This window comes from Pteropus vampyrus, unplaced genomic scaffold, assembly GCF_000151845.1.
Source record: "Pteropus vampyrus isolate Shadow unplaced genomic scaffold, Pvam_2.0 Scaffold715, whole genome shotgun sequence".
NCBI lineage: Eukaryota > Metazoa > Chordata > Mammalia > Chiroptera > Pteropodidae > Pteropus > Pteropus vampyrus.
Window position 1 is genome coordinate 344144 of NW_011889496.1, and position 27221 is coordinate 371364.

Consider the following 27221-nt stretch of genomic DNA (forward strand, 5'->3'; position numbering starts at 1 on the left):
TTATATTCCAATTATTTGTTCATATGACTATCTACACCATTGTATAGTAGTTCTCAGACTTTTTGTAATTGCCCTCAAATAAGTGTCTTTAGCATAGATACATCTCAGTTCTAGACCTAAACCATGGTCTGTTAGATCTTTACATTCTGAATCTTAACTGGCATTTTAAATCAAACATTCAAAATCAAATTCTGTTTGTCCTCCAAATCTGTCTCTTTTATAGTCTTATCTATCTTAGCTAATTAAAATTATGAATGGAATTTCAGCCTCTCCAGACAAAAAACTGGACTCATTCCCGATTTCTTGTTTTTCTAACACAACAGATTAAAATCTATCATCAAGTTCTATTGGCCCTATTTCTAAAACACGCACAGTTTCAAGTCTCACTTACCACCTCCACCTCAAGTGCTATAGTTTACTACTACACTTATCTTCTTGAATTATTACAATAGGCTTGAAATTAGTCCTTCTACTTCCACCTTTGCTCTCCTCACCAAGTCTAGTGTCATAGAAGCATAATATACAGTGGGGGAAAGAATTGACTTGGGACCAGAGAAGCTAACTTGAACCAGATTAGAAATTCAAGAATTATTATGACCAAAAAACAGAGTTGTAGAGAAAACTCCATTCAAATAAAAAACATTGGAAATACATTTGTACTACATACTTGTGCTAGAAACTGAAAGGTCCCTATCTGAGCCTCCTCCTTTTCATAGAGGTTACTTCCTGTGGCCTGTTACCATTTTATTATTTATTGTCCCAAACAGTTCATTAAAATTCCATCTTTCTCTCTAGTCTCTAATGGCCTGTCTCTAGATAGACTGTCTGAACATATCATACAAAAGGTGTTGGACTCTCAATGGAGAAAGAGATGACACAAAACCTTGCTAATGGGTAAGAGTATAGTCTTGACAAATAATCAAGAAATCCTGTCTGTTAACTTGAAAATAAAAACTTCCACTAAGAAGTCTGCACAGTCTGTTCAGTTATCTCATCCAAAGGAAAATGTTAATTGGACATCAGTACAAATTCTGATCTTAATAGCTTCCGGCTCTCCAACAGACTTAAATGTATCTTTATTAAAGTAATTAAATAATTTTAAAATGCATATAAAAATAAGGAGAAAATAAACTATAAATAATAATGATAATAAATCAAAATAATAATAACTAGAATCCAATCACACTTTTCTTTATTGTCTTAGCTCTGCCCATCAAAATGATCCCCAACCTCTATATTTTCTTCCTAATTGTTCAAACTATTAATTTCTCCACTGAATATGCACATCTACCAAGATGAACATATACACAATCTCAGAGAAACTGGAATGCCATTTCAAATTCATCCTTGTTTTGACAGGAGATATCGCATATGTCATTATTTTTCTTTAAATATCTCCAAAGATACACAAACGCCCAATCACTGTGAAGTCTGCAGAACTTTCCTACTTACTTAACCTCTGGTGAGAGACAAATGAAGAGAGAAAGCAGTTTAATAAGAACACAGAAAAATGATGCGGAGATGTCAAAGAAGGAATGAATTAAGACAACATCATTAATTTGACAAAAATTATTTTAGTCAACATTTATTGAGAAATATTATATTAAACAGAACCAGCTGCATAATTTGTGAGGCCATTCACTATCATGAAAATGCTACTACAAAATTAATTTGTTGTTCAAAAATTTTTAAGAGTTTTAAGATGTATACAATGGCACAAGCTACGTGCCCTTGAAGCTGGTCCTGAATCTGGGTTAAATTTTTGATCAGGAACAAAAAAAAAAAAGAAAAAACACCCAAACAGCGCTTTCAAGAAATTGAGATTTAAAAAAAAAAAAAAAAAAGAAGAAGAAGAAGAGCAAAAACCTAAACTACCGTTTAGAGTAGGAAGAGATGACTATATTTAGGAAGATCTGAAGAGAACATAAGAGATTTCAATTGAGCAATCCAGGGGAGAAATAAGTGTATGAAACGGAGTATGAAAGATTAATAGTGGGGAACATGTGGCCAAAGCAGAAGAGAGATTGCTGGAAGATGGGGTTGGGGGACAGATTTTCAAAGGAGTTAGAATCTCTTTACAGAATAAGCTATTTTAACAAAATCACGTTTTGCTTATTGGTATGCACCCTGTTTAAGAAGAAGCAGACAAGAATTTTATGTACAAGGTAAAACAAATGTCATCAGAGTTGGTTTAGGCTTGTTTTCCATTTCTTCAAGAATATGCTTTTGAGCCATGATTTCTTTACCAAGCAGAGGTGATTTCCTGAATTCCTGGAGTCTTGGGTGTTGACTTCTGTGGAAAAGGCAGGGCTGGGTACATAAGGAGAGCAGATATTCTGATTTGAGCTGTAGGAAAAGAAGAGGATCTTGATATCAAAGAAGGGTGATCAGAGAGGAAGAGGAGAGAAAAAGTAGATAGAGAAAATAAAAATGAGTTGATAAGAAGTTGAAGAAACAGAATAAGAAAATTCTCACCTCCGTTTTTTAAACCATGAGCCAACCATGACCAACATGACCCAGGTAACTATTACAGTCAAGCAGATCAATATCAGGAGGATGGAGTATCCATCTGTTTGGGGATAAATAAGAGTGTCAACCTATAAAGTACTCCCTATTCTACCTTAGTTAATGCTTCTTCTTTCACAGAAGTGAAGTCTTTTAAGAGATTTTCTCTGTATTTTCTAGAGCCCTCATTTCAATTCCTCCTGAATCTATGTCCCTGATCTCCCCATCCCTCTCTCTTTCATCAAATCATTAAGTTCTTTCTTTTCTCTTTAGTACCTCTAATCCTCAGCTTCTGTTTTCTTGAAATTTAATTGCTGTCATTCTTCATCCTTTTTTATTTAGATTCTTCCACCTTTATTTTCTCATGCATAACATTCCTATCCATTTCTCCAGCTTCTCATTCATTAGCCCAAGGACAATGGGAAGACTATCCTTTCACAGTTGACCCCCGGTTTTTCTCACCCAAGTGGATGATTATATCATGGCCTTCTAGACTGCTGTGTTTCACTCGACAAGCCAAGCCAGCCACCTCTCCAGCTGCCACATCCAGGGTTACTCGGAGATACCATGTCCCATCAGCATTGGGCATGATGTCACCTTGTTGAGTGCTCCGCTGCTCCTGTTCACCCCGCATCCACATCACCCACACAGGTTTTGGGTGAAAGCCAGAGACGTGGCACACCAGCAGCAGACGGCCAGGCTCAGGGCTGTGGCCTTTAGACACCCAAGCCTCTGGCTTCTCTAGTGAGAGAGGGGAAGATGGAGAGAAATGAAATTTATAGCAGCACTTTAGATCATAGCTTAGTGACTAAGGTATCTTGGCAGTTTGAATATTCTCTTCTTTCTCTTGTCTTGGAAACAGTTCTAAACATACACATCTCACCCTCTAGTCTCTTATGTGTTTCAAAGTGATGATAAAGAGTAAAAAACTCAAATACAAGTGTTAAAGCACTAAGGATATGAGAAGAGAGAAAGTTGAGCTCACCTTGTCGTTCCAGTTCTGCCTTCCCTGCTTCAAGGAGATCTGACAGAAATCGAGGACAAGTGTCACTGAGAAGGATCTGCACAATTTCTTTAATAACTCTATAGTGATTGAGCACGTTACAGACATTCTGAGCCTGACTCCCTGCTCCTGAAGATGGCTTCCAGGAATTTCCTTGGAAACTCAAGAAATCAGATCCTTGATATGCCCCATTTAAGAAGCTTCCTGAGGCCTTCCCAGCATGCATTCTACAGCCAAATGATATCTGGATCTCAAAGGGATCTGGAGGTGGACAAGAAAAAGAGAATCAGTATGGAATGAATTATTTGGAGGGTAAGAAAAGAGTCTAGAAAAGGAAAGAGATTTAAGGGAAGAAAAAATTTCTGGAGAATCACATGGGAAACTAGAGTTGGGGTGGGAAAGAGGGAAGAAATTTGTGAAAAGAAAATGTGAAGATAACAAAGGTATTTTGAAACAATTAATATGAAGAGACTAGATGGGAAGACTGTCAAAAACATTAGAGACCAGTCAGGAAAAGCTCACTTGGGAGTAGTTAGGTACAGGCTAGTCCATGTGATCACCCAGGCCAGGGAGAAAGGTGAGTAGATCCTGGTTGGGAAAGGCTGAGTTTGAGGCTGGCATTGGTCGGAAGAAGAGCAAAAGGAAACAACTATTCCGAGGAGCTACAACATAAGGATATATTCAGGAGTGTGAAGAGATATGTACATGTAAGTTCTTCAGTGTATATGGTAGGGAGGAAGTTAGAGTGAAAATGGTGGTGAAGCATAGAGCAGAGGAGAGAGAGTGAGCCACAAGATACAGGGAACAAGGTCAGAAAGTCTGGGTAATAATCAGAGCCCATACACCATCTTCCCCTTTGGGAAATGGTTGGAGATCTCTGACAAATGTCATCTTGGAAAAACAAACTCACATTCAAACTGAAACTGACTGGCAAAGGCCTGCACCACCCGAGGGAAGGCATGCAAGTACAGCTGCAATAGTGCCTGGAGGTTCTTCAACTCTTCCTTGCTAAAGTTACCACGGGACCAGGGCCACAAAAATTGGATAGTGCCCAAAACACCATTCCAGCGATGAGTCTGCAGTTCACCCAGCCAGCCTGAACCCTGGGTGTGTGCCCAGCTGTGGTTGGCAAAGGAGGAGATCTGGATCAAATGGAAGGTTAGGGGCTCTTCTGTTGTTAGATGATGGGGTCTTAGAACCTGGAGATCTGAGAGATAGAAATGACAAGTGAGAAAGTATGAAAGGGTGGGAGAAGAGGGGCCCACATAAGAGAAGAAAGATATAGATATACAGTTTGCACATATGCCCATTTCACCTACCCATTGGGCCAACTTTCTCTCCCCAAAATCAGAGAGAGAAACTGAGACTGGGGGCAAGGATACTTTGCCTAAGGATACTAGCCTGGCATGCAGATTCCAAGAGTACCCAGCAGGAGCATTACTCGCTGCCCCCATGTCCTCCCTAGAACTTCTTCCCCCTCGGCTATTCCCAACCATGGGTATCTTCCCACCTTGGTTTTTCTCACCCACTGTGCTTGCCCCATGGAAGAGAAGTTCCTTGAAGAGCAGGGTCAGCAAGAGCAGCATTGAAGCTCTGTTAGGCAAATAATGCTTCAGCAGACAAGTTTCCCTCAAACTCAGATATCAGCTTCCCTACAAACCCTCTCACACTCTTATCTAACTTCCCTTGCTACACAAACAGACAAGCCTCTCCCTCTACTCACTTCCCTGTCAGAGAAACCCTACTGCCTCCCTCAACCACAGGCCTCCCACAGGGTCTCTCATTTCCCCTCCATCTCTCCCACTATCTGGCTTTTAGATTTTCTTCCTGCTCCTGTCAGCCTCCTGACATCTCCTATTGCACTAAGAACTATAAAAAGAAGCCCTAGCTTTTGACAAAGTTGTAGTCTGTGGTCTGATTGGAAAATTTAGTACCTTTTGACCTTACAGAAATCAAGTCTACACTTGAGTTCTCAATGTCCTTTTCTGTAAAAAGAAGTGATGCAAGGTCCTCAGTGTTGCCCAGTGTCCTTTCCAGCACTCTTCTCTCTCCCTATCTATTTGTGTTCCTCTCTTCTTCCACTCTGCTTCCCAACCTTCCTTTCTTTGTCTTCCACTCTTCTTCCTTTCTTTGTCTTCTTGGTCTTCTCTGTATTTCTCTATTTTTCTCTGGAGCCTACTTTCACTCTTCTCATTGCCTTGTCTGTTCTCCCTGTCCCCTTAGACTCCCTTCTGTCTCTTAATTCTTCTCTTTACAAAATAATCATCAGAGACACTAGGTGCTTTGACTGTAGCTATTTAATTTTCATAATCCATAGGGAAAAGGAGCAGCAATGGCAATACAGATTATCAGATAAGCTAAGAAAAATGCCTTTTTTCTCAGTTTCCATAGTCAGACCAATTGTCAATGTTAATGGGAATCCATGACTGGCCTTGACCTGGGAGTAGTGAAGTGATAGGCATATTTTCACTCTTGTTGTATGAGAGGGTCTATAAAGTAATCTCAGGGACTTTGAATCTCCAACCTACCCAAATGACTTGAATGTGTCTACAGGTCAGTGGGCAAGCTTCAGACTGTGTAAGAAGGGCAGTCAGGCAGACTTTCTTTTACAGTCCATGGCCTGGGAGCACTGGTGTCCCCTTGGTGGTGGCTCTTAGAGAACAGTTTCATTGAAGGCAGAGAAGTGACTCCAGGAGACTAGAGATTCATGGGAAAATTAATTATTGCATTGTGTCTTTATTTTTGTTCCTTTCATTGATGCTTGCTGTGGCAGCCTGAAGACAGTTGAGATACTATTCCTTTGTTTTGTTTTCATATAGGAATTCAGCTGACATTTACTCATAGCCCATCTAGTTCCAAAAGATTTGCCATATACTAAGATTTCAGAGAAAGAAATATTTGGAAAAAAAAAAACCCTCTACTTTTATAATATAGAAGACTCAGAGAATAGTGTTCAGAGTTATTGAAGGTGTTTGATCTCAGTCTCATCCTGGTGTTGTTTCTAAATTCTAAGAATAAAGAAATATCTTACAAAGTTTAAAATAAAATAGTGGTTACTTACAAAGAAGAGAATGACACTGGCTTCAGATACCTCATGTTCGATACAGTGGAAAAATACTTCAGAATTTTGAAGTAACGAGATAATCCTATTTTTTTATTCAAGCAAATTATCAAACCCCAATAAGTGAAAAATTAATCAATATTTGAATATTCAAAAACTCAAAGAATATGCCACATAACTCTCTTTATGAAACAAATTATATGAGTAAAATAAAAAATTAATCCTAATGAAGAACTCAAAACATGATGAAAAAAATTGTCTTAAAATTATTTTTATAAAGAAATGGGACTACATCAAACTAAAAAGTTTCTGTACAGCAAAAAAGAACCACCAACAAAGCAAAAAGGCAATCAACTGAATCGGAGAAAATATTTATAAACAACCCTTCAGCTAAAGGGTCTATATCTAAAATATGTGAAGAACTTATATGACTCAACAACAACAAAAATCCAATTTAAAAATTGGCAGAGGACCTGAACAGATACTTCTCCTAAGAAGACATACATATGACCAACAGACATGTGAAAAGATGCTCAATTTCACTAGCTATAAGGGAAATGAAAATCAAAACCGCATCTGTTAGAAAGGCTATTATCAACAAGACAAGTAATAACAAGTGTTTGAGAGGTTATGGGGGAAAAAGAACCTTCATACACTGTTGGTGGGAATGTAAATTGGTACAGCCACTATGGAAAATGGTATGGAGGTTTCTCAAAAAAGCTCAGATAATTCAGTTATTGCTTGTGGTTTGGTGCTGAATATTTTGTCACAAGATGCAGAGGGATTACAAGAGGAAGATAAAAGAAACCTTTGATGTCTAAAAGACTTGAAACACACTATCAACCAACGTGACCTAGTTGACATAAACTTTCCACCTAACAATAGCAGAAAGCATAGTGTTTTCAAGAGCATCGGGGACATTCACCAAGGAAGACCATATTCTGGACCATTAAACAAGTTTTAATATATTTAAAAGGATTGAAACCATATGAACTAAAAAGCTTCTGCACAGCAAAGAAATAACAAAAGAATTTTTTTGTTGTTGTTATTGACAAGAAACAAACAAACTAAAAAGAGGCAACCCTTGAGTAGGAGAAAATATTTGCAAACAATGCCTCTGCTAAGAAGCTAATATCCAAAATATTTAAAGAACTCATACAACTCAACAACAACAAAAATCAATCCAATTAAAAAATGAGCAGAGAACCTGAACAGACACTTCTCCCAAAAAGACATACAAATAGCCAACAGACATATGAAAAGGTGTTCAACTTTACTAGCTATTAGGGAAACGCAAATCAAAACCACAATGAAATACCACCTCAAACCTGTTAGAATGGTTGTCATTAACAAGACAAGTAATAACAAATATTGGAGAGGTAGGGAAAAAGGAACCCTCATATATTGCTGGTGGGAATGTAAACTGGTGCAGCCACAATACAAACAGTATGGAGATTCTTCTAAAAATTAGGAATAGAATTGCCATATTACTCAGCAATCTCTCTTCTGGGTATCTATTCAAAAATTTTGAAAACATTTATGTGTAAAACTATATACACCCTGATGTTCATTGCAGCATTAATTACAATGTTCAAGATATGGAAACAACTGAAGTGACCTTTGATAGATGATTGGTTAAAGAAGATGTGGCATGTATACAATGGAATATTAGTCATAAGAAAAGATGAAATACTTAATTTACTACAACATGGTTGGATGTTGAGATTATCATGCTAAGGAAAATGAGTCATACAGTAAAAGCTGAGAACCATACAATTTCACTTATATGTGAGATATAAAACTAAAAGCAACAACGAACATGACAAACATACAAGACAAACAAGTAGAGACTTATGGACACACACAACAGTTTAGTGGTTACCAGAGGGAAGGGGGAGGGGAGAGGTATGCAAGAGTAAAGGGGGTCAAATATACAGTGACAGAGGAGATTCAGCCCTGGGTTGTGAACATAGAATGAAATATACAGATGATGTATTATTGAGTTGTGCACTTGAAACTTATATAATTTTATCAACCAGTGTCACCCCCAATAAATTTAATAAAAAATAGATAAAATGCACATAAAGAAGAGGAGGTACATATATACAAGGGAATATTACTTAGCCATAATAAGAGATGAAATATTGTCATTTGGGACAACATGGATGTATCTTGAGATTATCATGCTAAATGAAATAAGTCAGACAGAAAAAAATTCAGAAACATGCGATTTAATTTATATGTGGGATATAAGGCTAAAAGTAACAAATGAACAAACCAAATGAAAACTCATAGACACAGTCAATAGTTTAGTGGTTACCAGAGGGAAAGGAAGGGGAGTTACATAAGAATAAAAAGGGTGAAATATATGGTGATGGAAGGAGATATGACTTTGGGTGGTGAACACATAATATAATAAAAATCATGTATTATAGAATTGTACACTTGAAACTTATATAATATATAAGTTTATATATAATATTGTAAACTTATATATAATATAGTTAACCAATCTCATCCTAATGAATTTAATTTTAAAATATTATTTTTGAATTATATAGCTAACTCCAAATAATTATTTTGAATGTACATGTAAAATTTAATGTCTTTGTTTAATGTTTCAGAAAAAAAGTTAATAATGATCAAAGAATTAAATTCCATTATACTTTACTAAAACCCAGAGAGGGGAACGAAAAGAAAGAAGAGAAATAAGGTTTATTTCAAATTCTATCTTATTGATCACAAGAGAACAATATAAAATAGTCAGTTAGAAAAATCACTTAAATTATGATGTTTATAGAAAACTTGATTAATTCAATGTGACAGAGAGCACAAGTACTTAGCCCATATCTCCAATGACACATTTTTTTTTAAATATGTTTTTAAAAAAGATGACTACATCTATATCATTCTAGAAAACATTGAAGGGATTCAATAGCTGAAGAGTAATCTTAAAGAAGTCTTTCAAGAAAAAAAAGTAAATGAAATACTTCAAAATACACAGCTCAAAATACATACAGAAAAAATAATACAAATGTAAGAGGATGTTTACACATACTATAAACATCAGTGAAAATGAACAAAATATGATACTATTTAATTACAGAATTAGTTATTAACACTGGTTTTATTAAGTTTCAGGCTGCAAGAGCATTTTATCATATGATAGTAACACAAGAATTGCTCTCTTAGCACAGTGACATGTTTGTCTGGGAAAATATTCCAGCGTGAAAAAAGGCACTGTACATGAAAGATTAGCAGATCAAAATCTAAGGCAACAAGATCCCCAACTTCCTTTGTTCTTGCTAGAAACTAAAGGATCAATTGTATCATGTGCACAGAAAAGTGAAAGGGGGCATTCTAAGTAGTAGCCCCTAGTTCTACAGAAATTTCAAGTAGATCTGACATATATTTTTTTAATTTTTTTCTTTAAAAAAAAAGCATAAGGTCCTACATATTTTTGCTAAAGAGTAATAAATGGGGTATTTGCTTTATCATATAGTATAACATACTAGAAAGTTAGGGTTAAATCAAGTGGAAAATGTATAAAAACTTACATAGAGAAGTAGATATTAAAAAAAAAAAATATGACCAGGAGAAGATAAACTGTTCCCATCCATGAAGGTAGACAACATAGTTTGGAAAAGATGGTATTGACATGCATTGTTCAGGTTGGGTTATGTTGAGATTGAGGCTCAAGCTGGAGGTTTTTCAGTGGTTCACAGCATATGAGATGAATGAGATGTTATGGAAGACACAGGGCTTGCCAAGCACATGGTACTCTAGAAAGAAGTGTAGACATCTGTAAATCTGGGTCTCTCTCTCTCTCTCTCTCTCTCTCTCTCTCTCTCTCTCTCTCTCTCTCTCTCTCTCTCTTTATTTATTTATACATACATACATACACACACACATACATATATCATTTTTTTCCAAGAATATTTATTTTATTTTATTAGTTTCAAATATTCAGTACATTGATTAGACATTTATGTAGTTTACAAAACGATCTCAATAATTGCTCTATTCCCTTCTGGCTCTCCACCTAGCCATTACATTAATGCTAACTGCATTCCCTATGCCATATTCCCTATCCCCGTGACCATCTATCAACTATTAATTTGTACTTCTTTAACCCTTCATTCCATTCTCCCAGCCCTACAACCCCACTGCCTTCTGGCCCTCACCAGATAGTCTTCTAACTCTGTGGGTCTGTTTTTGATTAGTTTGTTCTTTTTGGTCCTTAGATTCTGCATATAAGTGAAATCATATGGTATTTAACATTCTCTGTCTGACTTATTTCACTCACCATAATAACTTCTAGGTCCATTCATGTCATTGCGAGTGGTAGGATTTCATTCTTTTAACAGTTGAGTAATATTCCATTGTACATTTGAACCATAACTTCTTTGTCTAAGTCCGTTGATGAGCATTTAGGATGCTTCCATATCTTGGCTATTGTAAATGGTGCTGTCATGAACAGAGGGGTGCATAGATCTTTATGAATTACTGTTTCAGTTTTCTTTGTATAAATACCCAGAAGTGCAATTGCTGAGTCAAAAGGTATATCCATTTTTAAATTTTTTTGAGAAACCTCCAGACTGTTTTTTATTGTGGCTGTACCAGTTTGCAATCCCACCAACAGTGTATGAGAGTTCCCTTTTCTTCACATCCTCACCAACATCTGTTGTTCTTTGATTTAATGAGGATAGCCATACTGACAGTCTGAGGTGATATTTCATTGTGGTTTTAATTTTCATTTCTCTGATAATTAGTGACCTTGAGCATCTTTTCATATGTCTGTGACCATCTGTATTTCCTTTTTGGAGAAATATCTGTTAAGGTCTTCTGCGCATTTTTTTAATTGGATTGTTTGTTTATCTGTTGTTAAGCTGTATGAGTTCTTTATATATTTTGGATATTAACCTCTTATCAGATGTATTATAAGTGAATATCTTCTCCCAAGCAGTTGCTTGTCTTTTTGTTTTGTTGATGGTTTCCCTTGCTGTACAACAACTTTTTAGTCTGATTGTAGTCCAATTTGTTAATTTTTCTTTTAATTCCCTTACCCAAGGAGATATATCTGAAAAGAAATTACTGTTAGTAATATTAGAGAGTTTACTGTCTATGTTTTCTTCTAGAAATTTTATGATTTCGGGTCTTACATTTAAGTTTTTAATCCATTTTGAGTCTATTTTTGTATACAGTATAAGAAGGTGGTCTAGGTTTTTTTTTTTTTTTGCATGTATCTGTCCAATTTTCCTACCACCATTTATTGAAGAGACTGTCTTTACTCCATCATATACTCTTGCCTCCTTTGTCATTTTTAAATTAAATTTTATAAATATTATCTGTGTCTTAGAAAATGTTCAAGTCTCTTGAATTCGTTCATTTATTCATTATTTCCTCTATTTATTTTTTAATTTTTTTTATTTTTTGATTACAGTTGGCACATTACATTATATTAATTTCAGACATTGAATATAGTGACTAGACATTTATGTAACTTACAATGTGATCACCCTGATAAATCTCCTACCTATCTAACACTACAGAGATATTACAATATTATTGACTATATTCTTTATGCTATACTTTACATCTCCATATAACTACCAATCGTACTTCTTAGTCACATCTTCTTTATCACTCACCCCTAAACACCTCCCATCTGGCAATCAACAAAATGTTTTCTGTATCTATGAGTTTGTTTCTGTTTTGTTTGCTCATTTATTCTGTTCTTTAGATTCCCATATGTAAGTGAAATCATATGACATTTTTCTATCTCTGTTTGACATACTCTACTAAGCACAATACCCTCTAGGTCCATCCATGTTGTTGCAGATGGCAAGATTTTATTCTTTTTTATGGCTAAGTAACATTCCATTATATATATGTGCCACCTCTTTTTTATCCATTCATCCACTGTTGAACACGCAGGTTGCCTCCATATCTTGGCTACTGTAAATACTGCTGCAATGAACATATGAACGTACTGATTATCATGTTCCTTCAAGTAATGATTTGGATTTTTGAATAAATACCCAGAAGGGAGATAATTGGGTCCTTCTTTATCTCTTGTTATAGTCTTTGATCTGAAGTCTATTTTGTATAAATATTGCTGTCTCAGTTTTTTGTATAAATATTGCTATCTCAGTTTTTTGTTTGCCTGTTTCCATTTTCATGAAACATCTTTTTTTTTTATTCTTTTACTTTCAGTCTGTGTGTGTCTTTTAATATGAAGTGAGTCTCTTGTAGGCAACATATGTAAGGATCTTATTTTCTTATCCATTCAGCCACCCTATCTGTTGATTAAAGCATTTAATCCATTTACATGTAAAGCAATTGTTGCTAGTTTTGAAGTTCTGGCCATTTCATTATTCACATTTTTCTCTTTTTTCTTTTTTTCTCCTTCTTAAAGAAGTATCTTTAACATTTCCTATAACGTTGGTATGGTGATGATAATCTCCTTTTACTTTTTCTTGTCTAGGAAACTCTTTATGTTGCCTTTAACTCTAAATGATAGCTTTGTTGGGTAGAATAATCTTGGTTGAATATCCTTTTTTTTTCATCACTTTGATTATTTCATGCAAATCTCTTCTGTCCTGAAAAATTTCTATTGAGAAATCAGCTGACTGTTTTATGGAAGGTCGCTTGTAGGTAAATAACCACTTTTCTCTTGCCACTTTTAAGATTCTTCTTGCTTGTCTTTTAACTATGATGTGTCTTGGAGTGAGGCTCTATGCGTTTATTTGTTTGGGACTCTCTGAGCTTGTATGTTTGTTTCCTTCACCAAGTTAGGGAAGTTTTCTATTACCATTTCTTCAAATAGGTTTTCAATCCCTTGATCTCTCTTCTGGTACCCCTATGATGTTAATGTTGGTATGCTTGATGTTGTCCCAGAGGCCCCTTAAACTGTACTCATATTTTGCATTATTTTTTCTTGTTGCTATTCCTATTTCTGCTACCTTGTCTTCCAAATCTCTGATTTGATCCTCTGCTTCAACTAATCAATTGTTGATTCTTTCTAGTGTATTCTTCATTTAAGTTATTCTATTCTTCATTTTTGACTGGTTCTTTTTTATGTTTTATGTTTCCTATATCCACTTTTATGTTTTTTATCTTTGTGTTAAAGTTCTCACTGAGTTCATCTACTCTTTCTCAAAGTTCTTTGAATATCCTTATAATCAGTGTTTTGAACTCTGCATCTGATAGATTGCTTGTCTCCATTTTGTTTCGTTCTTTTTCTAGAGTTTAGTTCTGTTCTTTCATTAGGGACATGTTCCTTTGTCTTCCCACTTTGGCTTCCTCCCTGTGTTTGTTTCTATGTATTAGGCAGAGGTGCTATGTCTCCTGATCTTAGCAGAATGGCTTTATGTGGTAGTTGTTCTATGGGGCCCAGTGGCACAGTCTCCATGTTCACCTGAGTCAGGTGCTCCAGCTGTGTGCCTTGTATAGGTTGTGTGTGTCCCCTGTTGTAGTTGAGCCTTGGTTGTATTTGCATGTTAATAGGAGAGATTAATCCTTAGGTTGATTGGTTGTAAAAATTGTCCAGTTACTACAGTGGAGAAGCCATGGTGTAGGGGCTGACCTTACAGAGCAGAATTCACTTTTGCAGGGATTCGGCGCCTGCCGTGTCTGTCCTTTGGGTGTGTTATTCTTGCATGTGACCCCGGGTGTTACTCCTTCTCAGACTCAAGCTGACCACCTGACATGCAGGCTGGGGCCTCATGGGCGGGGCCCTACCATAGGTCAAGTTCAGCTATAGACTGTCCTGCCCAGGGCCACCTCACATGAGCCACTAAGAAATTTGCAGATGGCCCCCACCCACACTGTGCTTGGATGTACCTTGAGAGTCCAAGCTGCAAACTGAGGCCAGTTTCCACTAGTGCTGGGCTTGAGTGGAAATGCAAGTTGAGTGGGACAGGATCTCAGGGAATCACCAGGGTGGGGTGACCACATAAGCCAGGTTGATGGAGACTCAGATATGGCAGCTGCCTGTGTCTGTAATCTGAGTGGGGGAGGGATTCAACAAAGGAACAATGTCCTTCGTCAGCATTTGTATCTGGAAGAAAGCTGCCCCTTCAGCCCTTACCCGGATGACAACTCAATTCCTCACCATATGTTCCTGGCATCTTTCAAGCTGCTGCCCTAGCACTGGAGCTCAGAGTGAGTGAGTGAGTCCATCAGCAAGCAAGCCTGCATGAGGACCCTTTAAGAGTAATGCCTAGGACTGCAACTATTCTTCATCTCACTCAGCCATAATCTCTGCTGGTTTTCACAGCCAGAAGTTTGGGGAACTCTTCTTATCAGCACTGGAACCCTGAGCTGAGGAGCGTGGGGTGGGCTTAGGACCCCTTGCTCTTCCTGGGGATCTTGGCAGCCGAGATATCCCTTGCAATTTTCAACAGCCACATGTAGGTGTAGAACCAACCAGTTCCATCTCTCTATACCTCCTACCAGCCTTGAGGTAGCTTCTTCTCTGCATCCCCAGTTGTAGGACTTCTGTTCAGCCAGATTTTCAATGATGGTTATTCTGTGATTTAATTGTAATTTTGATGTGGTTGCGAGAGGAGGCAAGCCCAGCATCTACCTACTCCATCATCTTGACCAGAAGCCTTGGTTCTTTCCCCCTATTTATTAAATAAATAGTTATTGAGACTTACTATATGCAGTCATTTTTCTACAAGCAGAGAATATAATGGAAGAGTAAATTAAAAATAGAGAAGGAGGTATAAAGTCCTTATCCTGGTGAAGTTTAGCTTGAATGAAAAGACTTATACAAATGAATGTATTAATACAACTGTTATAAACACTGAATTTAGTGCTGTGATAACAAACGATAAGAAGAATGGACCAAGTCTAGAAGATCAGGAGGGATCCCCAGAAAGTGATAATAGATCTGCTTTCTGAGGAAATATTAGTAGTTAACCTGAAAAAGACCCAGTAAATACAGGGAGTATATTCTATCTGAGGAACTGAAAAAGATCACAATTGTATTTCATATGAAATTGTATTTCATAACACAAAACTTCTCAAATATCATTAAACTCTGCTTCTGTTTTAAGTATATATTTTCTTTGAAAATGGGCAAAAGATATTTTAAGATATGATTATGCACTGACTTCCATAATATACTCTGATAAAAGTTATATCATGTTATTTCTAGGTAATGCATTCAGGATGTTGATTATCTGATAATAATGTAGTCCACTTGTGTTAGCCTGTAGCATTTGCAAATTTCAAACTCAGTAATGGATGTTCTGGAGCTCATTAATCCATTAGTTCACTGAGGTACCAAGTTTACATGTGATGTTCAGCCAAAACTTTCTGAATGACAGCCTCTAGTATAAACTCTGAGTAACATGGGGTCTTTCTCCCATACCCCCAACCATATTACAGAGATGTGAGCTAAAGCTCGAATACTTCTCTTTACTACACCATCACCCAACAGGCCTCCAAAGGCCCTTTTAAACATCCAACTAAACTTTTATTTAAGTTTTTTTTTTTTTGGTTATTTGCATGACACTCAGTCCTTAGGTAAGTAGAAATGTTCACAATGCATTCTAAGACCATACAGTCAAAAAGGGGCTACAGCAATTCTGACCCTCTGATTTTTCTAGTATAGGGAACTTTCAGAATATTGTAGTGAAGAGCTTGGCTAATACTATCTCCCCAAACAATGATAAAACTCAACAATATTTTCAAAGACAATCATATAAAGACTCTGGAAATGTATCATAGTCATACAATAAATTGAGAATTGTTTATTCTAGAAAAACTACTAAACCTGAGGTAAGCACAGCTGAGGTTCTAATCAGAGCTGTTTCCATTCGCTTCCCATATTCAGTACCCTTAGTGCAATTCTACCAGGTCAGGGAAGGCCATGAAAATCCTGCTGGAGGTGGCTAACTCAATTTAGAGAGGAATAGAAAGAAACCCAAACCCAGGGGCAATATTTTAAAACCAATAGTAAACTCAAAGGCAAATGGAAAAGTTTAACCTGCCAGCTAGCCTGAGGGTGCAACATTGACTGGGGGAAGTAATATACTAGCAACTAGCAAGAAAATTTAGAGAGAAATCCTGTGAAAGATAGCCATAGTGGGCCATCATGATCTTCCACACATTCCTGGCAGTTCGAAAGGATGCCTACATGAGCAAGGTTGTATGAATGCATGCAAGAAAAAGTAAATGTCAGAGCCAACTTGTAAACTTCCTGAACTTTGAATACACACCCAATCCCAAACAGAGATCTGTTGGCAAGGGGTAGAAGACTTACAGGCTCAGTATTTGAACACAGCTTACTAAACTATACTGACACAAGAGTAATTTCTAAAAAAAAAAAAAAAATAAAAAGAAAAACAATAATTAAAAAAAAAAATAGTAGAGACATCTGTGGCCACATACTGTCAGGGAGTCAGACCATACAGAATTAGTCAAGGCAAGTCACTAAACATATACACAAAAAAAATAAAGCAACAATAATAACCTTAGGGAGATCAGAATCAATATAGCATCATGCATTTTTCAACAATATAAAAGGAGGCATAAAAAGAAAGAAGAAAGTGTGACTACATACAGGACAAAAAGAAGTTAACAAAATTGCCTTCGATGTTGCTCAAGTGTTAGACATAGCAAAAAAACTTCAAAGTTGGAAAAAAATGAATGTTAAATATTTCAAAAAATAAAGCCCACATTTAAGAACTAAAGGAAAGTATGAAACCAATGATGCATCAAATAGAGATTATCAATAAATAGAAAATATTTTTTAAAAAACTAAATAAAAATTCTAGAATTAAAAAGTATGGTAAATTACTAACAGAATGCAAGCTAAACCTATTCAAATCAATTATATTTCTATATATTAACAATAAATAATTTTAAAATAAAATTAAGAAAACAATTTTATTCATAAAAGCCTCAAAAAAATAAAACACATAGGAACAAATTTAATAAAAGAAATTCAAGTAAAAACTAAAAAAGATTTCTGAGAGTAGTTACAGATCTAAATAAATGGAGAAAGATTCTGGTAGTTACAAAAACACCAAAAAGTAAAAACTAAAAAGGATACAATTAACAAAACTGTAACACCTGTTCTCATTTTTCATCTAAATAAGTATTAAATAATTCATCTGTTTTTTCTGCCACTAAATCATTTTTCTCTGTATATTTTGCTTTGTTTTCTTTTGCTTTTGCTGGATATCATTTTGGATAAGTGGGGCTCAATGGAAAAATTTATACTGTGGTATTATATTTTTTTAGCATGTTGATATTTTATCCATATAAATGGCTGAATTTTTTTTACATTAATTTCTCTGTTGTTTAATCTGTTCTATAGAGAAAACAGATCAGACCAGAACAGAGTATATACAAAATGATATACATTTTCCTTTTCAATCTGTTAATATAGACAATTATATTAATGTATTTTCTAATGTTCAATTATTCTTACATTCCTGGCGAAAACTCTACGTGTACATCTAAACTTACTTCCATCCATAAGTAAAATTGGATAACAACTAGTAGGTATTTGGTTTATTTGTTTGTTTTGTTTTTATTTGCTTCAAGTTTTTTTTTTTTTTGTCAAGTTACGGAGTTTTTGTATTATGATATCCGAGCCTCATAAAATGACTACAATTTTATCGTCCTTTTTTTATATCCTAAAACTGATCAATACATCAGAGCTTAGGACCTTTTAGGTTAGTTATAACTGCCATCAGGTTCAACTTTTTTATGATAAATGGCATACTTAGCGTTTTTTCTTCCTTTGAGTCTTATTGTAGTCATTTATAATTTTCAATATAATTTCCATCTCATTTTGACTTCAAATAACTTGAAATAAAGTTATGTCTTCTTTTATTCATTTTTACTCTTTACTACATCCATTAGCACCCACTTTTTCAATCCCAATGTTGTTTATTTGTCCATTATCTTTTTCATCAAATCTACTAGAATTTACTTTTATATTTTATTAATGTTTCCAAAAAATAATTTGTGGCTTATTTGATAATTTTTATAATATGGTTTGTCTTAATTTCTACTTTAATAATACAATCTTCATATTGATTTCCTGTCTTCTACACTTTTGGATTCATTTTATGGTTCCTTTACTTGCTTCCTGAGTAAATTCTAGATTAGTTATTTTCAACACTTATTCTCCTCTACAAATACATTTAAAGCTATAAATCGTTCTTTAAATCTACCTTGGTTTCATAATACCATTATGAACTGTAAACAAGGATAGAGATTGAAGAAAATGTGTACCAACCCACACAAAAAAATAATAGTCAAAAGATTGTAATGACATATGCCCAACATCAATGTTACAAGTAACTGTACTAATTTGAGAAAGTTTAGAATTATTTACAAATAAAACAAAGCAAATGTATATTAGAGAATAAAATAATTGTATTATTCCACAAGAGATTGCACTATTAATCAGTAAAAATAACTACACACTGTTTTTCAATTTTGAGGTTACTGAATCCACAATGAACTGGGCAAAGCCCAAATGAATTTCTGGTAACAATCCAACAATACTTAACAAAATCATTAGTAAAATTTCTTCTATATCAAAATCATGCAGAAGATAAATTCCGAAGGAAAAAATACCTAACATTAACTTTAATTTTTTGACATATCACATGGTATAATTATTTCCTCCAGCTTGACAAAACTTCATTAGTTTCTAACTAACATTTTTGATTAAAAATACTGTTTCTGTCCAGGTCTCTTTTAAGAAGAAATCCCCCACCCCCATGATTTTTTTGAAAATGGCTTAATAATACTCACAGATCCTCTTTTGCTAACCTTCTTGCCAAAAGTGAAAAATTCACTGGAAACATATTACAAGATGATTTTAGATAAATTAATCTTCCTACGTAAGGAAATGAGGAGGGGGAAATCACCTACAATTGATTTAAAATAGAAATTTTGAATGAATTTGTATGAATATAAGGACATGTCCAATTGGCTACTATTGAAAACTGTGATCATCTCTTGACCTTCTTGTTTTTCTTTCAAAGAAGTCTGATTTACAACATTAATGATATTAGAATAAAGAAAGCCAACTTAATAAAATGTTAACAGAAGTTATAAAATCATATTAACTCCTATTATATCTATAAACCTTCAATGGCAAACTAAAGATTTGTATAATAAAATCTCATCTTTTAATACGAACATGTTGCTCTTTCATCATAGGTGTAGAAAAAATAGAGTTAAGTGAGACTGTCCTATATAATTACACAACTGAGCCCTTTCTAAGTCTCATTCATCTATTCAGCGATTTAATTTTCCAACTCTGCCCACACAACCAACTCCTTCCTATTGTTAATTTCCAGAAGGTTTATATTCTAGCTTTTTTTCTTCCAAGTCACATTCTAAAGCTTATTGTCATTTCTCTCTGAGATCTAATTATTTTTCAAAGAGATTTCCCTTTATATGAACTTATGAAGCCAATGCTGTCCCAGATAACCATAAAAGATACAAAAAAAAATCTTTTTTGATCATATTAATCTACATTGTCCTTACCTTTCATTGCATCGCCTTCAGATCCCTCATAGTCTTAAATAATTATTTCTAAGTGAACCTTTGAGTTCATATAGCTCCCGTTTTTAAAAACCCGTGGGAAACTTCCTGGCCTTATCTCCCGTGCCCTCAGTCATTGCCTGTCATGTATCATTACAATCGTGGTTATTGACATGAACTGGTTCCACGTGCTCCAAAGTACTACAGTATGCCCTGAGAACCTCAAAGTGCTAAATTCCAATGGAAATTCCTGTCTTTATCACCACTTTTAGGTATATCTTTGTTATGTAGCTTAAAGAGTTTTAAGTTATGCTAACCACTTCTTAGAATATTGCTGTCTAATAGAATTACTATGGAAAGGTTCTATTCTGTGCTGTACAGTACAGTATTTAATTAATGTAATTTAAATTTGGAGAGTACATATTTCATGTTTAAACTGAAATTAATAACTTTTAGTTTTTATCCACATTCCTATGACTTTCTATGAATCAGATGTGTCCAACCCAAAAATCTCCTCATATCTGAATTCTGAAGAGAGAAACTGTTCATCCTAAGCTGCAGTACATGACACATTTGCATGTAGACTGCAATGTTTCATTTACAGAGTCTAGAGAATTCATCACTACAGCTTCCTACACATTTTTATCCATACTTTACAGTCCATGATATCTCATATTCTATGGCTAAAGGTTCCTGTCTCTTTATTTCTTGTACTATTAGTGAAGTATAACAGAAGATGGAGTGACCATTGCATAAGGCTAGTTTCTTATTACCTCAAGTGCCACTTTTCTGATCATTTCCAGCTAGTATAGTTAACACTCCTCAAAGGTTCATAAAGTTTTTCAATGACAAGATATTTGAATAACAGATTTAATACTGAATTGTAGCCTTTTTTATTTTTCATTCCATTTCATTCTGTTTATAATTAATTTTTTATTTTTCATTCCATTTCATTCTGTTTATAATTAATTTTTTACTTCTACTGTTCATACTCCAAGAATTTATTTTTCAGTTGTTCTTAGTTTATGTCATAGAGTGTATGCCTTCTGAATAAGTGCTATTTTATGAGACACACACTTGTGCATGTTATCTTTACAGGTAATATACTTTAGGAACTCTGAACTTTTTTTAGATTTTACTAAGACTTTTTTAAATAAATGTTTTATTTTGAAATAATTTTATATTTAACAAAAAGATTCAATGGTAAGTGTAGAGTCTCTATATAACTTTTATCTCATTTCCCCTAAAATTAGCATTTACATAACTCTGGTAAATTCCCCAGAACTAAGAAATGAACATTAGTATATTATCATTAACTAAAGTACAGATATTTCCAGATTTTACTTGTTTTCCACTAATTCCTACTTTCTGTTCAAAATTTCAATCCAGTTTATTACACTGTATTTAGTTATCATGTCTCCTTAGTCTTCTCTGATCTGTGACAGCTTCTCAGTCTGTCCTTGTTTTCACGACTTTGATCATTTCAGAGTATTGGTCAGATATTATGTAGAATTTTTTTTCACTTTGGATTCGTCTGATGCTTTTCTCATGATTAGTTTGGGGTTGTGGTTTTGAGGGAAGAATATTGCAGAGGCAGCATGCCCTTCTCATCACATCACACTAAGGGCACATTGTGTAAATATGACTTTTGAGTGGTAATGTTAACCTTGATCATTTCATTAAGGTTATGTCTGCCAGTCTTTTTTTTTTTACTGTAAAGTTACTATTTTACCTCTCCACATTCTATTCATTGAAAGTAAGACACTAAATCCAGCCCAATTCAAGGGGAAGGAATCAAGTTCCACCTCCTGGAAGAGGATCATCTACATAAATTATTTGGAGTTCTTGTATAAGGAAAGTTTGTTCCTGTACTCCTATTTTTAAAATTTATTTTCATCATTTATTTATAGTTGTGTAAATACATATATGTTTATTTCATGCTTTGGGTTTTACTAGGATTTGGAAGACCTGCTATCACATCTTCTAACTATGAAAGAGACCACTTCTGCCTCTGCTTATTCATTTCCTTAACTTTCCTTTTAAATCAACTCTCCAAGTTGAGTAATATTCTAAGCCCTTCTTTCCCCAAAATGTCATTAAAAATATATTTTTGAAACAAGGCTATTATTAGGCTTCCTGGCTTTATATGGATATAACTTGAACAAATTGCACAATTCTGTGAATTTGGCATCCACATCTGTGAAATGAGAACGATTTTGTCACCTCCTTGGTGGGCTTATTGTGAGAATTAAATGAGGAATTTGTAATAAAAGCACACAAGTAACACTTAAAATTATTAGCTCCTGGTATCACTAGAATCACCACCACCATTATCATCACATATGATCTCTGTAACAAGGAGGAACAAATGTCTCCCTTGTAATGGTGTCTATCTAAATGTGCTAAAAGAACTGATAGCTATCAAGACAGTGAGGAATTGGAGGGCTTTGACTCAGAAAATGATAGAAATGCTGAGAAGTGAAACCAAGCTGGCATTGGGAACATTTCCTTCACCTACAGGTATCTACCAGTTCAAAATGTGGTGCCTGAGATGCCACAAGGCTCAGTACCATGGGGCTAAGGAGACAAAAGTTGGAATTTGGAATCCATATAAACATCACAGGCTTTAGGTTGAAACCCTAAAACCTCACATCCTAAAGTCCTATACTGTAAGAATATAAGTGAATCTAAAATTTAAAAAATATTATAGCCATCATATGGATTTAAATCTAGACTTGAATAATTGCAATTTCTGATTGGGTTAAGGTCAACTGACATTGCCAGCCCCCAACCCTAACAGCAATGTTGAGCAATGAAAAGGGGAAATATATAAAATAAATATTCACTGTGTTAGATAAATTTATTTAAGATGTTAAATTTACTAAAGAAAATAAACAGCAGCCATATAAGTCAAGATAAATGGAATTAAAGTTGTGAACCTAAAAATAAAAGTCCTTTCAAAGTGAGAAGCAGCAAGCATTTATTTGAGATAAAAAATATAGCTATTTGGGAAACACTGATTCAGGCAGAAGCTTAAATAGTGTTTTGATTAGGAGACAAAGAAAAGTGGGTGTTTGTGAGAAAGGGAAGGGGAAATTACATCAGTAGAAAGAAGGCGTTACTATTGCAGATAAGCTAACATAGAGATATTAATTTTAAATAATATTTTTAATTTTTAGTTCAATAGCCATCAGTCCAAGTAGTCATAATATCTGCTTTCTTATTATATTTGCATACAGTTCTTTGAGAAACAGTATTGTTTTAGACCCAGCCCAAAGGTTCTTTTGCCCTGTTTTAACTTTCCAAATGTTTGAGGCATAAGACATGCAAGGCAATTTCTCTGGGATAGCAGCTATAGTTCCATTTTAAAATGGCTTCATTTATAGTATTGTTTACAAAGTCTTCTAGAGTCATTGCACTAGCACAAAATGGTAAGATACTAATTCATATTAGAATTTAATAAGGTTATGATGAATGTAAATGTTTCTAGGATAATCAATAAAGGAATAGTAAAAGACCAAAAAACAAAAAGCTAATAAATGACAAAATGGTATATTACAAATACTTAATCTACACAGCAGACATAAAGTTAAGGAGGAAAAAGAATATAAAAAGAACAGGAAAAGAAGAAAGCAATAATAAGTTGGTAGATTTATTTAAACCAAAAGGAAACTGGTTTAGCTATACTCATTTAAAACAAAGAAACCATAAAGGCAGGAAAGCATTATTAAATATAAATGAGAAAATGCATTACAAAGAAGATTCAACACTTCCAAACATTTTCACATCCAATATTTTCTCAAAATTATAAAGCAAAACACAATTGTAAATAAAAAAATATATATTTAAATATATAATAATGATGGAGATATTTTAAAAGAACATTTATAATCTTTCATTAAGAGACCAACAATCTAAAAAGAAGTTTTGTTATTATCAGTAAGCCAAATTTTAGATATGCATTGGTATATTATCTGATACTAGAGCTCTTTTGTGAAAATCTTATATTCTCATTAAACTGTAGTCAATTTTTTATAATTTTATATTAGTTTCAGGTATATACATCCCCATGAGTGTTTTATAACAACTAATTTGTATTTCTTCATCCCTTCACTTTTTTCACCCATCCCCCCAACCACCTTCCCCTCTCTGGCTACCACCCGACTGTCCTCTGTATCTGAGTCTGTTTCATTTAGTTTTTTCATTTCCTTTATTCCTTAGATTCTGCATATGTGAAATCATATAATATTTATTTTCTCAGTCCCACTTATTTCACTCAATTTAATACCTTTTAGGTGCATCCACATTGTTGCAAATGGTAAGATTTCATTTTGTATGGCTGAGTAATATTGCATTATATATATCATCTTTTTTTTATACAATTGTGTATTGATGAGTACTTAGGTTGCTTCCGTATCTTGGTTATTGTGAATAGCGCTGCAGTAAACATAGGAGTGTGTGGATCTTTACAAAGAGTATCTTGGTTTTCTTTGGATAAATACCCAGAAGTGAAATTGCTGGGTCATGAGAGAGTTCTATTTTTAATTTTTTGAGAAACTTCCAAACTGTTTTTATAATAGCTGTACCAATTTACAATCTCATTAACAGTATATGAGGGTTCCCTTTTTCCATAACCTCACCAACACTTGTTTTTTGATTTATTGATGATAGCCATTCTGACAAGTGTGAGATGATATCTCATTGTGGCTTTAATTTGCATTTCTCTGATGATGAGTGACAAACATCTTTTCAATATATCTATTGGCCACCTGGAATTTTTTTTTGGGGGGGGGGAGAAATACCTATTCGGGTCTTCTGACGTTTTTAATTGGATCGTTTGGGGTTTTTTTGGTGTTGAGATGTATGAGTTCTTTATAAATTTTGGATTTTAACCCCTTATCTAATGTATCATTGGCAAATATCTTCTCCCATGTAGTAGATTCTCTTCTCATTTTGTTGATAGTTTCCTTTGCTGTGTAAAAACTTTTTAGTTTGATTTTGTCCCATTTGTTTTTCCTTTTGTTTCCTTTGCCTGAGGAGACATATCAGAAAAATAATTACTAATAATAGTATCAGAGAGTTTACTGCCTATGTTTTCCTCGGGAAGTTTTATGGTTTCGGGTCTTACATTTAAGTCTTTAATTCATTTTGAGTCTATTCTTGTATATGGTGTAAGAAAGTGGTCCAGTTTTTTTTTCTTTTTTTGCATGTATCCATTCAGTTTTTCCAACATGATTTGTTGAAGAGACCACCTGTACCCCATTGTATATTCTTGCCTCCTTTGTCTTATGTTAACTGACCATATAGGCATGGATTGATTTCTAGGCTCTCTATTCTGTTCAACTGATCTATTTATTTCTATCTATCATCTATGTATGTATGTATGTATGTATGTATGTATGTATGTATGTATGTATGTATGTATCAATTATCTATCTATCATCTATCTTTCTATCTATCTATCTATCTATCTATCTATCTATCTATCTATCTATCTAACTGTTTTTATGCTATTACCATGCTGTTTTGATTCCTATAGCCTTGCAATGGAGTTTGATATCAGGTAGTATGATACTGCCTACTTTGTTCTTTCTCCAGATTGCCGTGGCTATACAAGATCTATTATGGTTCCATATAAATTTTAGAATTATTTGTTCCAGCTCTCTGACAAATGCCATTGGTATTTTGCAGAGATTTTATGGAAGCTACAGATTGCTTTGGGTAGTGTGGCCATTTTATTTTATTTTATTTTATTTATTTTTTATATTATGTTACGATGACATTGGTTAACAAAATCTAGTAAGTTTCAGATGTACAATTTAACAATAAAGTGTGTGTGAGTGTGTGTATGTGTGTGTGTGTGTGTGTGTGTGTGTGTGTGTGTGTATATATATATATATATATATATATATATATATATATATATATAGTATTATGTGTTCACCACCCATAGTTAGATTTCTTTCTGTCACCACATATTTGATCCCTTTTGCCCCATCTACCGCCCTCCTCTCCCCTGCTCCCCTACCCTCTGGTAACCACTAGTCTATTGTCCATGTCCATGAGTCCCTGTTTGTCCTGTTTGTTTGTCACTTTTAGATTTATATCTCACATATAAGTGATATCATGTGTTTTTCAACTTTTTCTGTCTGACTTATTTCGCTAAGCATGATTATCTCAAGGTCCATCCATGATGTCACAAATGGCAGTATTTCATCTCTCTTTATGACTGAGTAATATTCCATTGCAAAGATGAACCACAGCTTTTTTATCCAATCATCTATTGTAGGACACTTCGGCTGCTTCCATGTCCTGGTCACCATGAATAATGCTGCTATGAACATCAGTGTGCAAATATCTTTTCAGATATGGGTTTTCAAGTCTTTGGGATAAAGACCCAGTAGAGGGATTGCTGGATCATATGGTAGATCAAGTCTTAGTTTATTTAGGAAACTCCATACTGTTTTCCATAGTGGCTGTACCAATTTGCAGTCCCACCAACAGTATATGAGGGTTCCTTTTTCTCTGCATCCTCTCCAACACTTGTTATTACTTGTCCTGTCAATAACAGGTATTCTAACAGATGTGAGATGGTACCTCATTGTGGTTTTGATTTGCATTTCCTTAATAGCTAGCGATTTTGAGCATTTTTTCATATGTTAGTTAGCTATTTGTATATTTTCTTGGGAGAATTTTCCATTCAGGATGACCATTTTAATGATGTCGATTCTTCCTACCCATGAGTCAGGTATATGCTTCCATTTATTTACATCTTCTTCAATTTCTTTTTTCAATGACATAATTTTTGGAGAACGGATAATTTATCACCTTGGTTAATTGGATGCCTAGGTATTTTATTTTTCTTGACGTAGTTGTAAATGAGATTGTTTTCTTAATTTCTTTGATATTTTATCATTGGTGTATAAAAATGCCACCAACTTCTAAATATTAATTTTGTATCCTGCTGCTTTACTGAGTTCATTGATCAGTACTAACAGTTTTTTGGTGGAATCTTCAGAGTTCTTTGTATATAGTATCATGTCATTGACAAATAACAAGAGTTTTACTTCTTCCTTTCCAATTCAGATTCCTTTTTATCTCTTTCTTGTCTTATTGCTGTGGTTA

The 27221-nt window shown here is 34.5% G+C and overlaps 1 protein-coding gene and 1 long non-coding RNA gene across 4 annotated transcripts; one reads left to right on the forward strand and one right to left on the reverse strand.

The window, feature by feature from the left end:
• Window positions 1-1810: 1810 nt before the first annotated feature.
• Window positions 1811-5287, reverse strand: LOC105309299 (T-cell surface glycoprotein CD1e, membrane-associated-like). 3 transcript variants are annotated; one of them, XM_011385427.2, is made up of 6 exons: window positions 5019-5287; window positions 4419-4715; window positions 3491-3769; window positions 2968-3246; window positions 2476-2569; window positions 1811-2293 (listed from the first exon to the last, which is right to left on the reverse strand). In XM_011385427.2, the coding sequence occupies exons 1-6, from the start codon at window positions 5092-5094 to the stop codon at window positions 2155-2157; spliced, it is 1164 nt and encodes a 387-aa protein (XP_011383729.1). In that variant the 5' UTR covers window positions 5095-5287; the 3' UTR covers window positions 1811-2154. The 3 variants fall into 3 exon arrangements, with proteins under 3 accessions (XP_011383729.1, XP_011383727.1, XP_011383728.1); XM_011385425.2 differs by having other exon boundaries at window positions 1811-2346; window positions 5019-5285; XM_011385426.2 differs by having other exon boundaries at window positions 1811-2346; window positions 5034-5284.
• Window positions 5288-11455: 6168 nt separating this feature from the next.
• Window positions 11456-25282, forward strand: LOC111734003. Its single transcript, XR_002778256.1, has 3 exons — window positions 11456-11589; window positions 19715-19718; window positions 25273-25282. It is a non-coding gene; the product is annotated as an uncharacterized LOC111734003 (long non-coding RNA).
• The last annotated feature ends 1939 nt before the right edge of the window (window positions 25283-27221 follow it).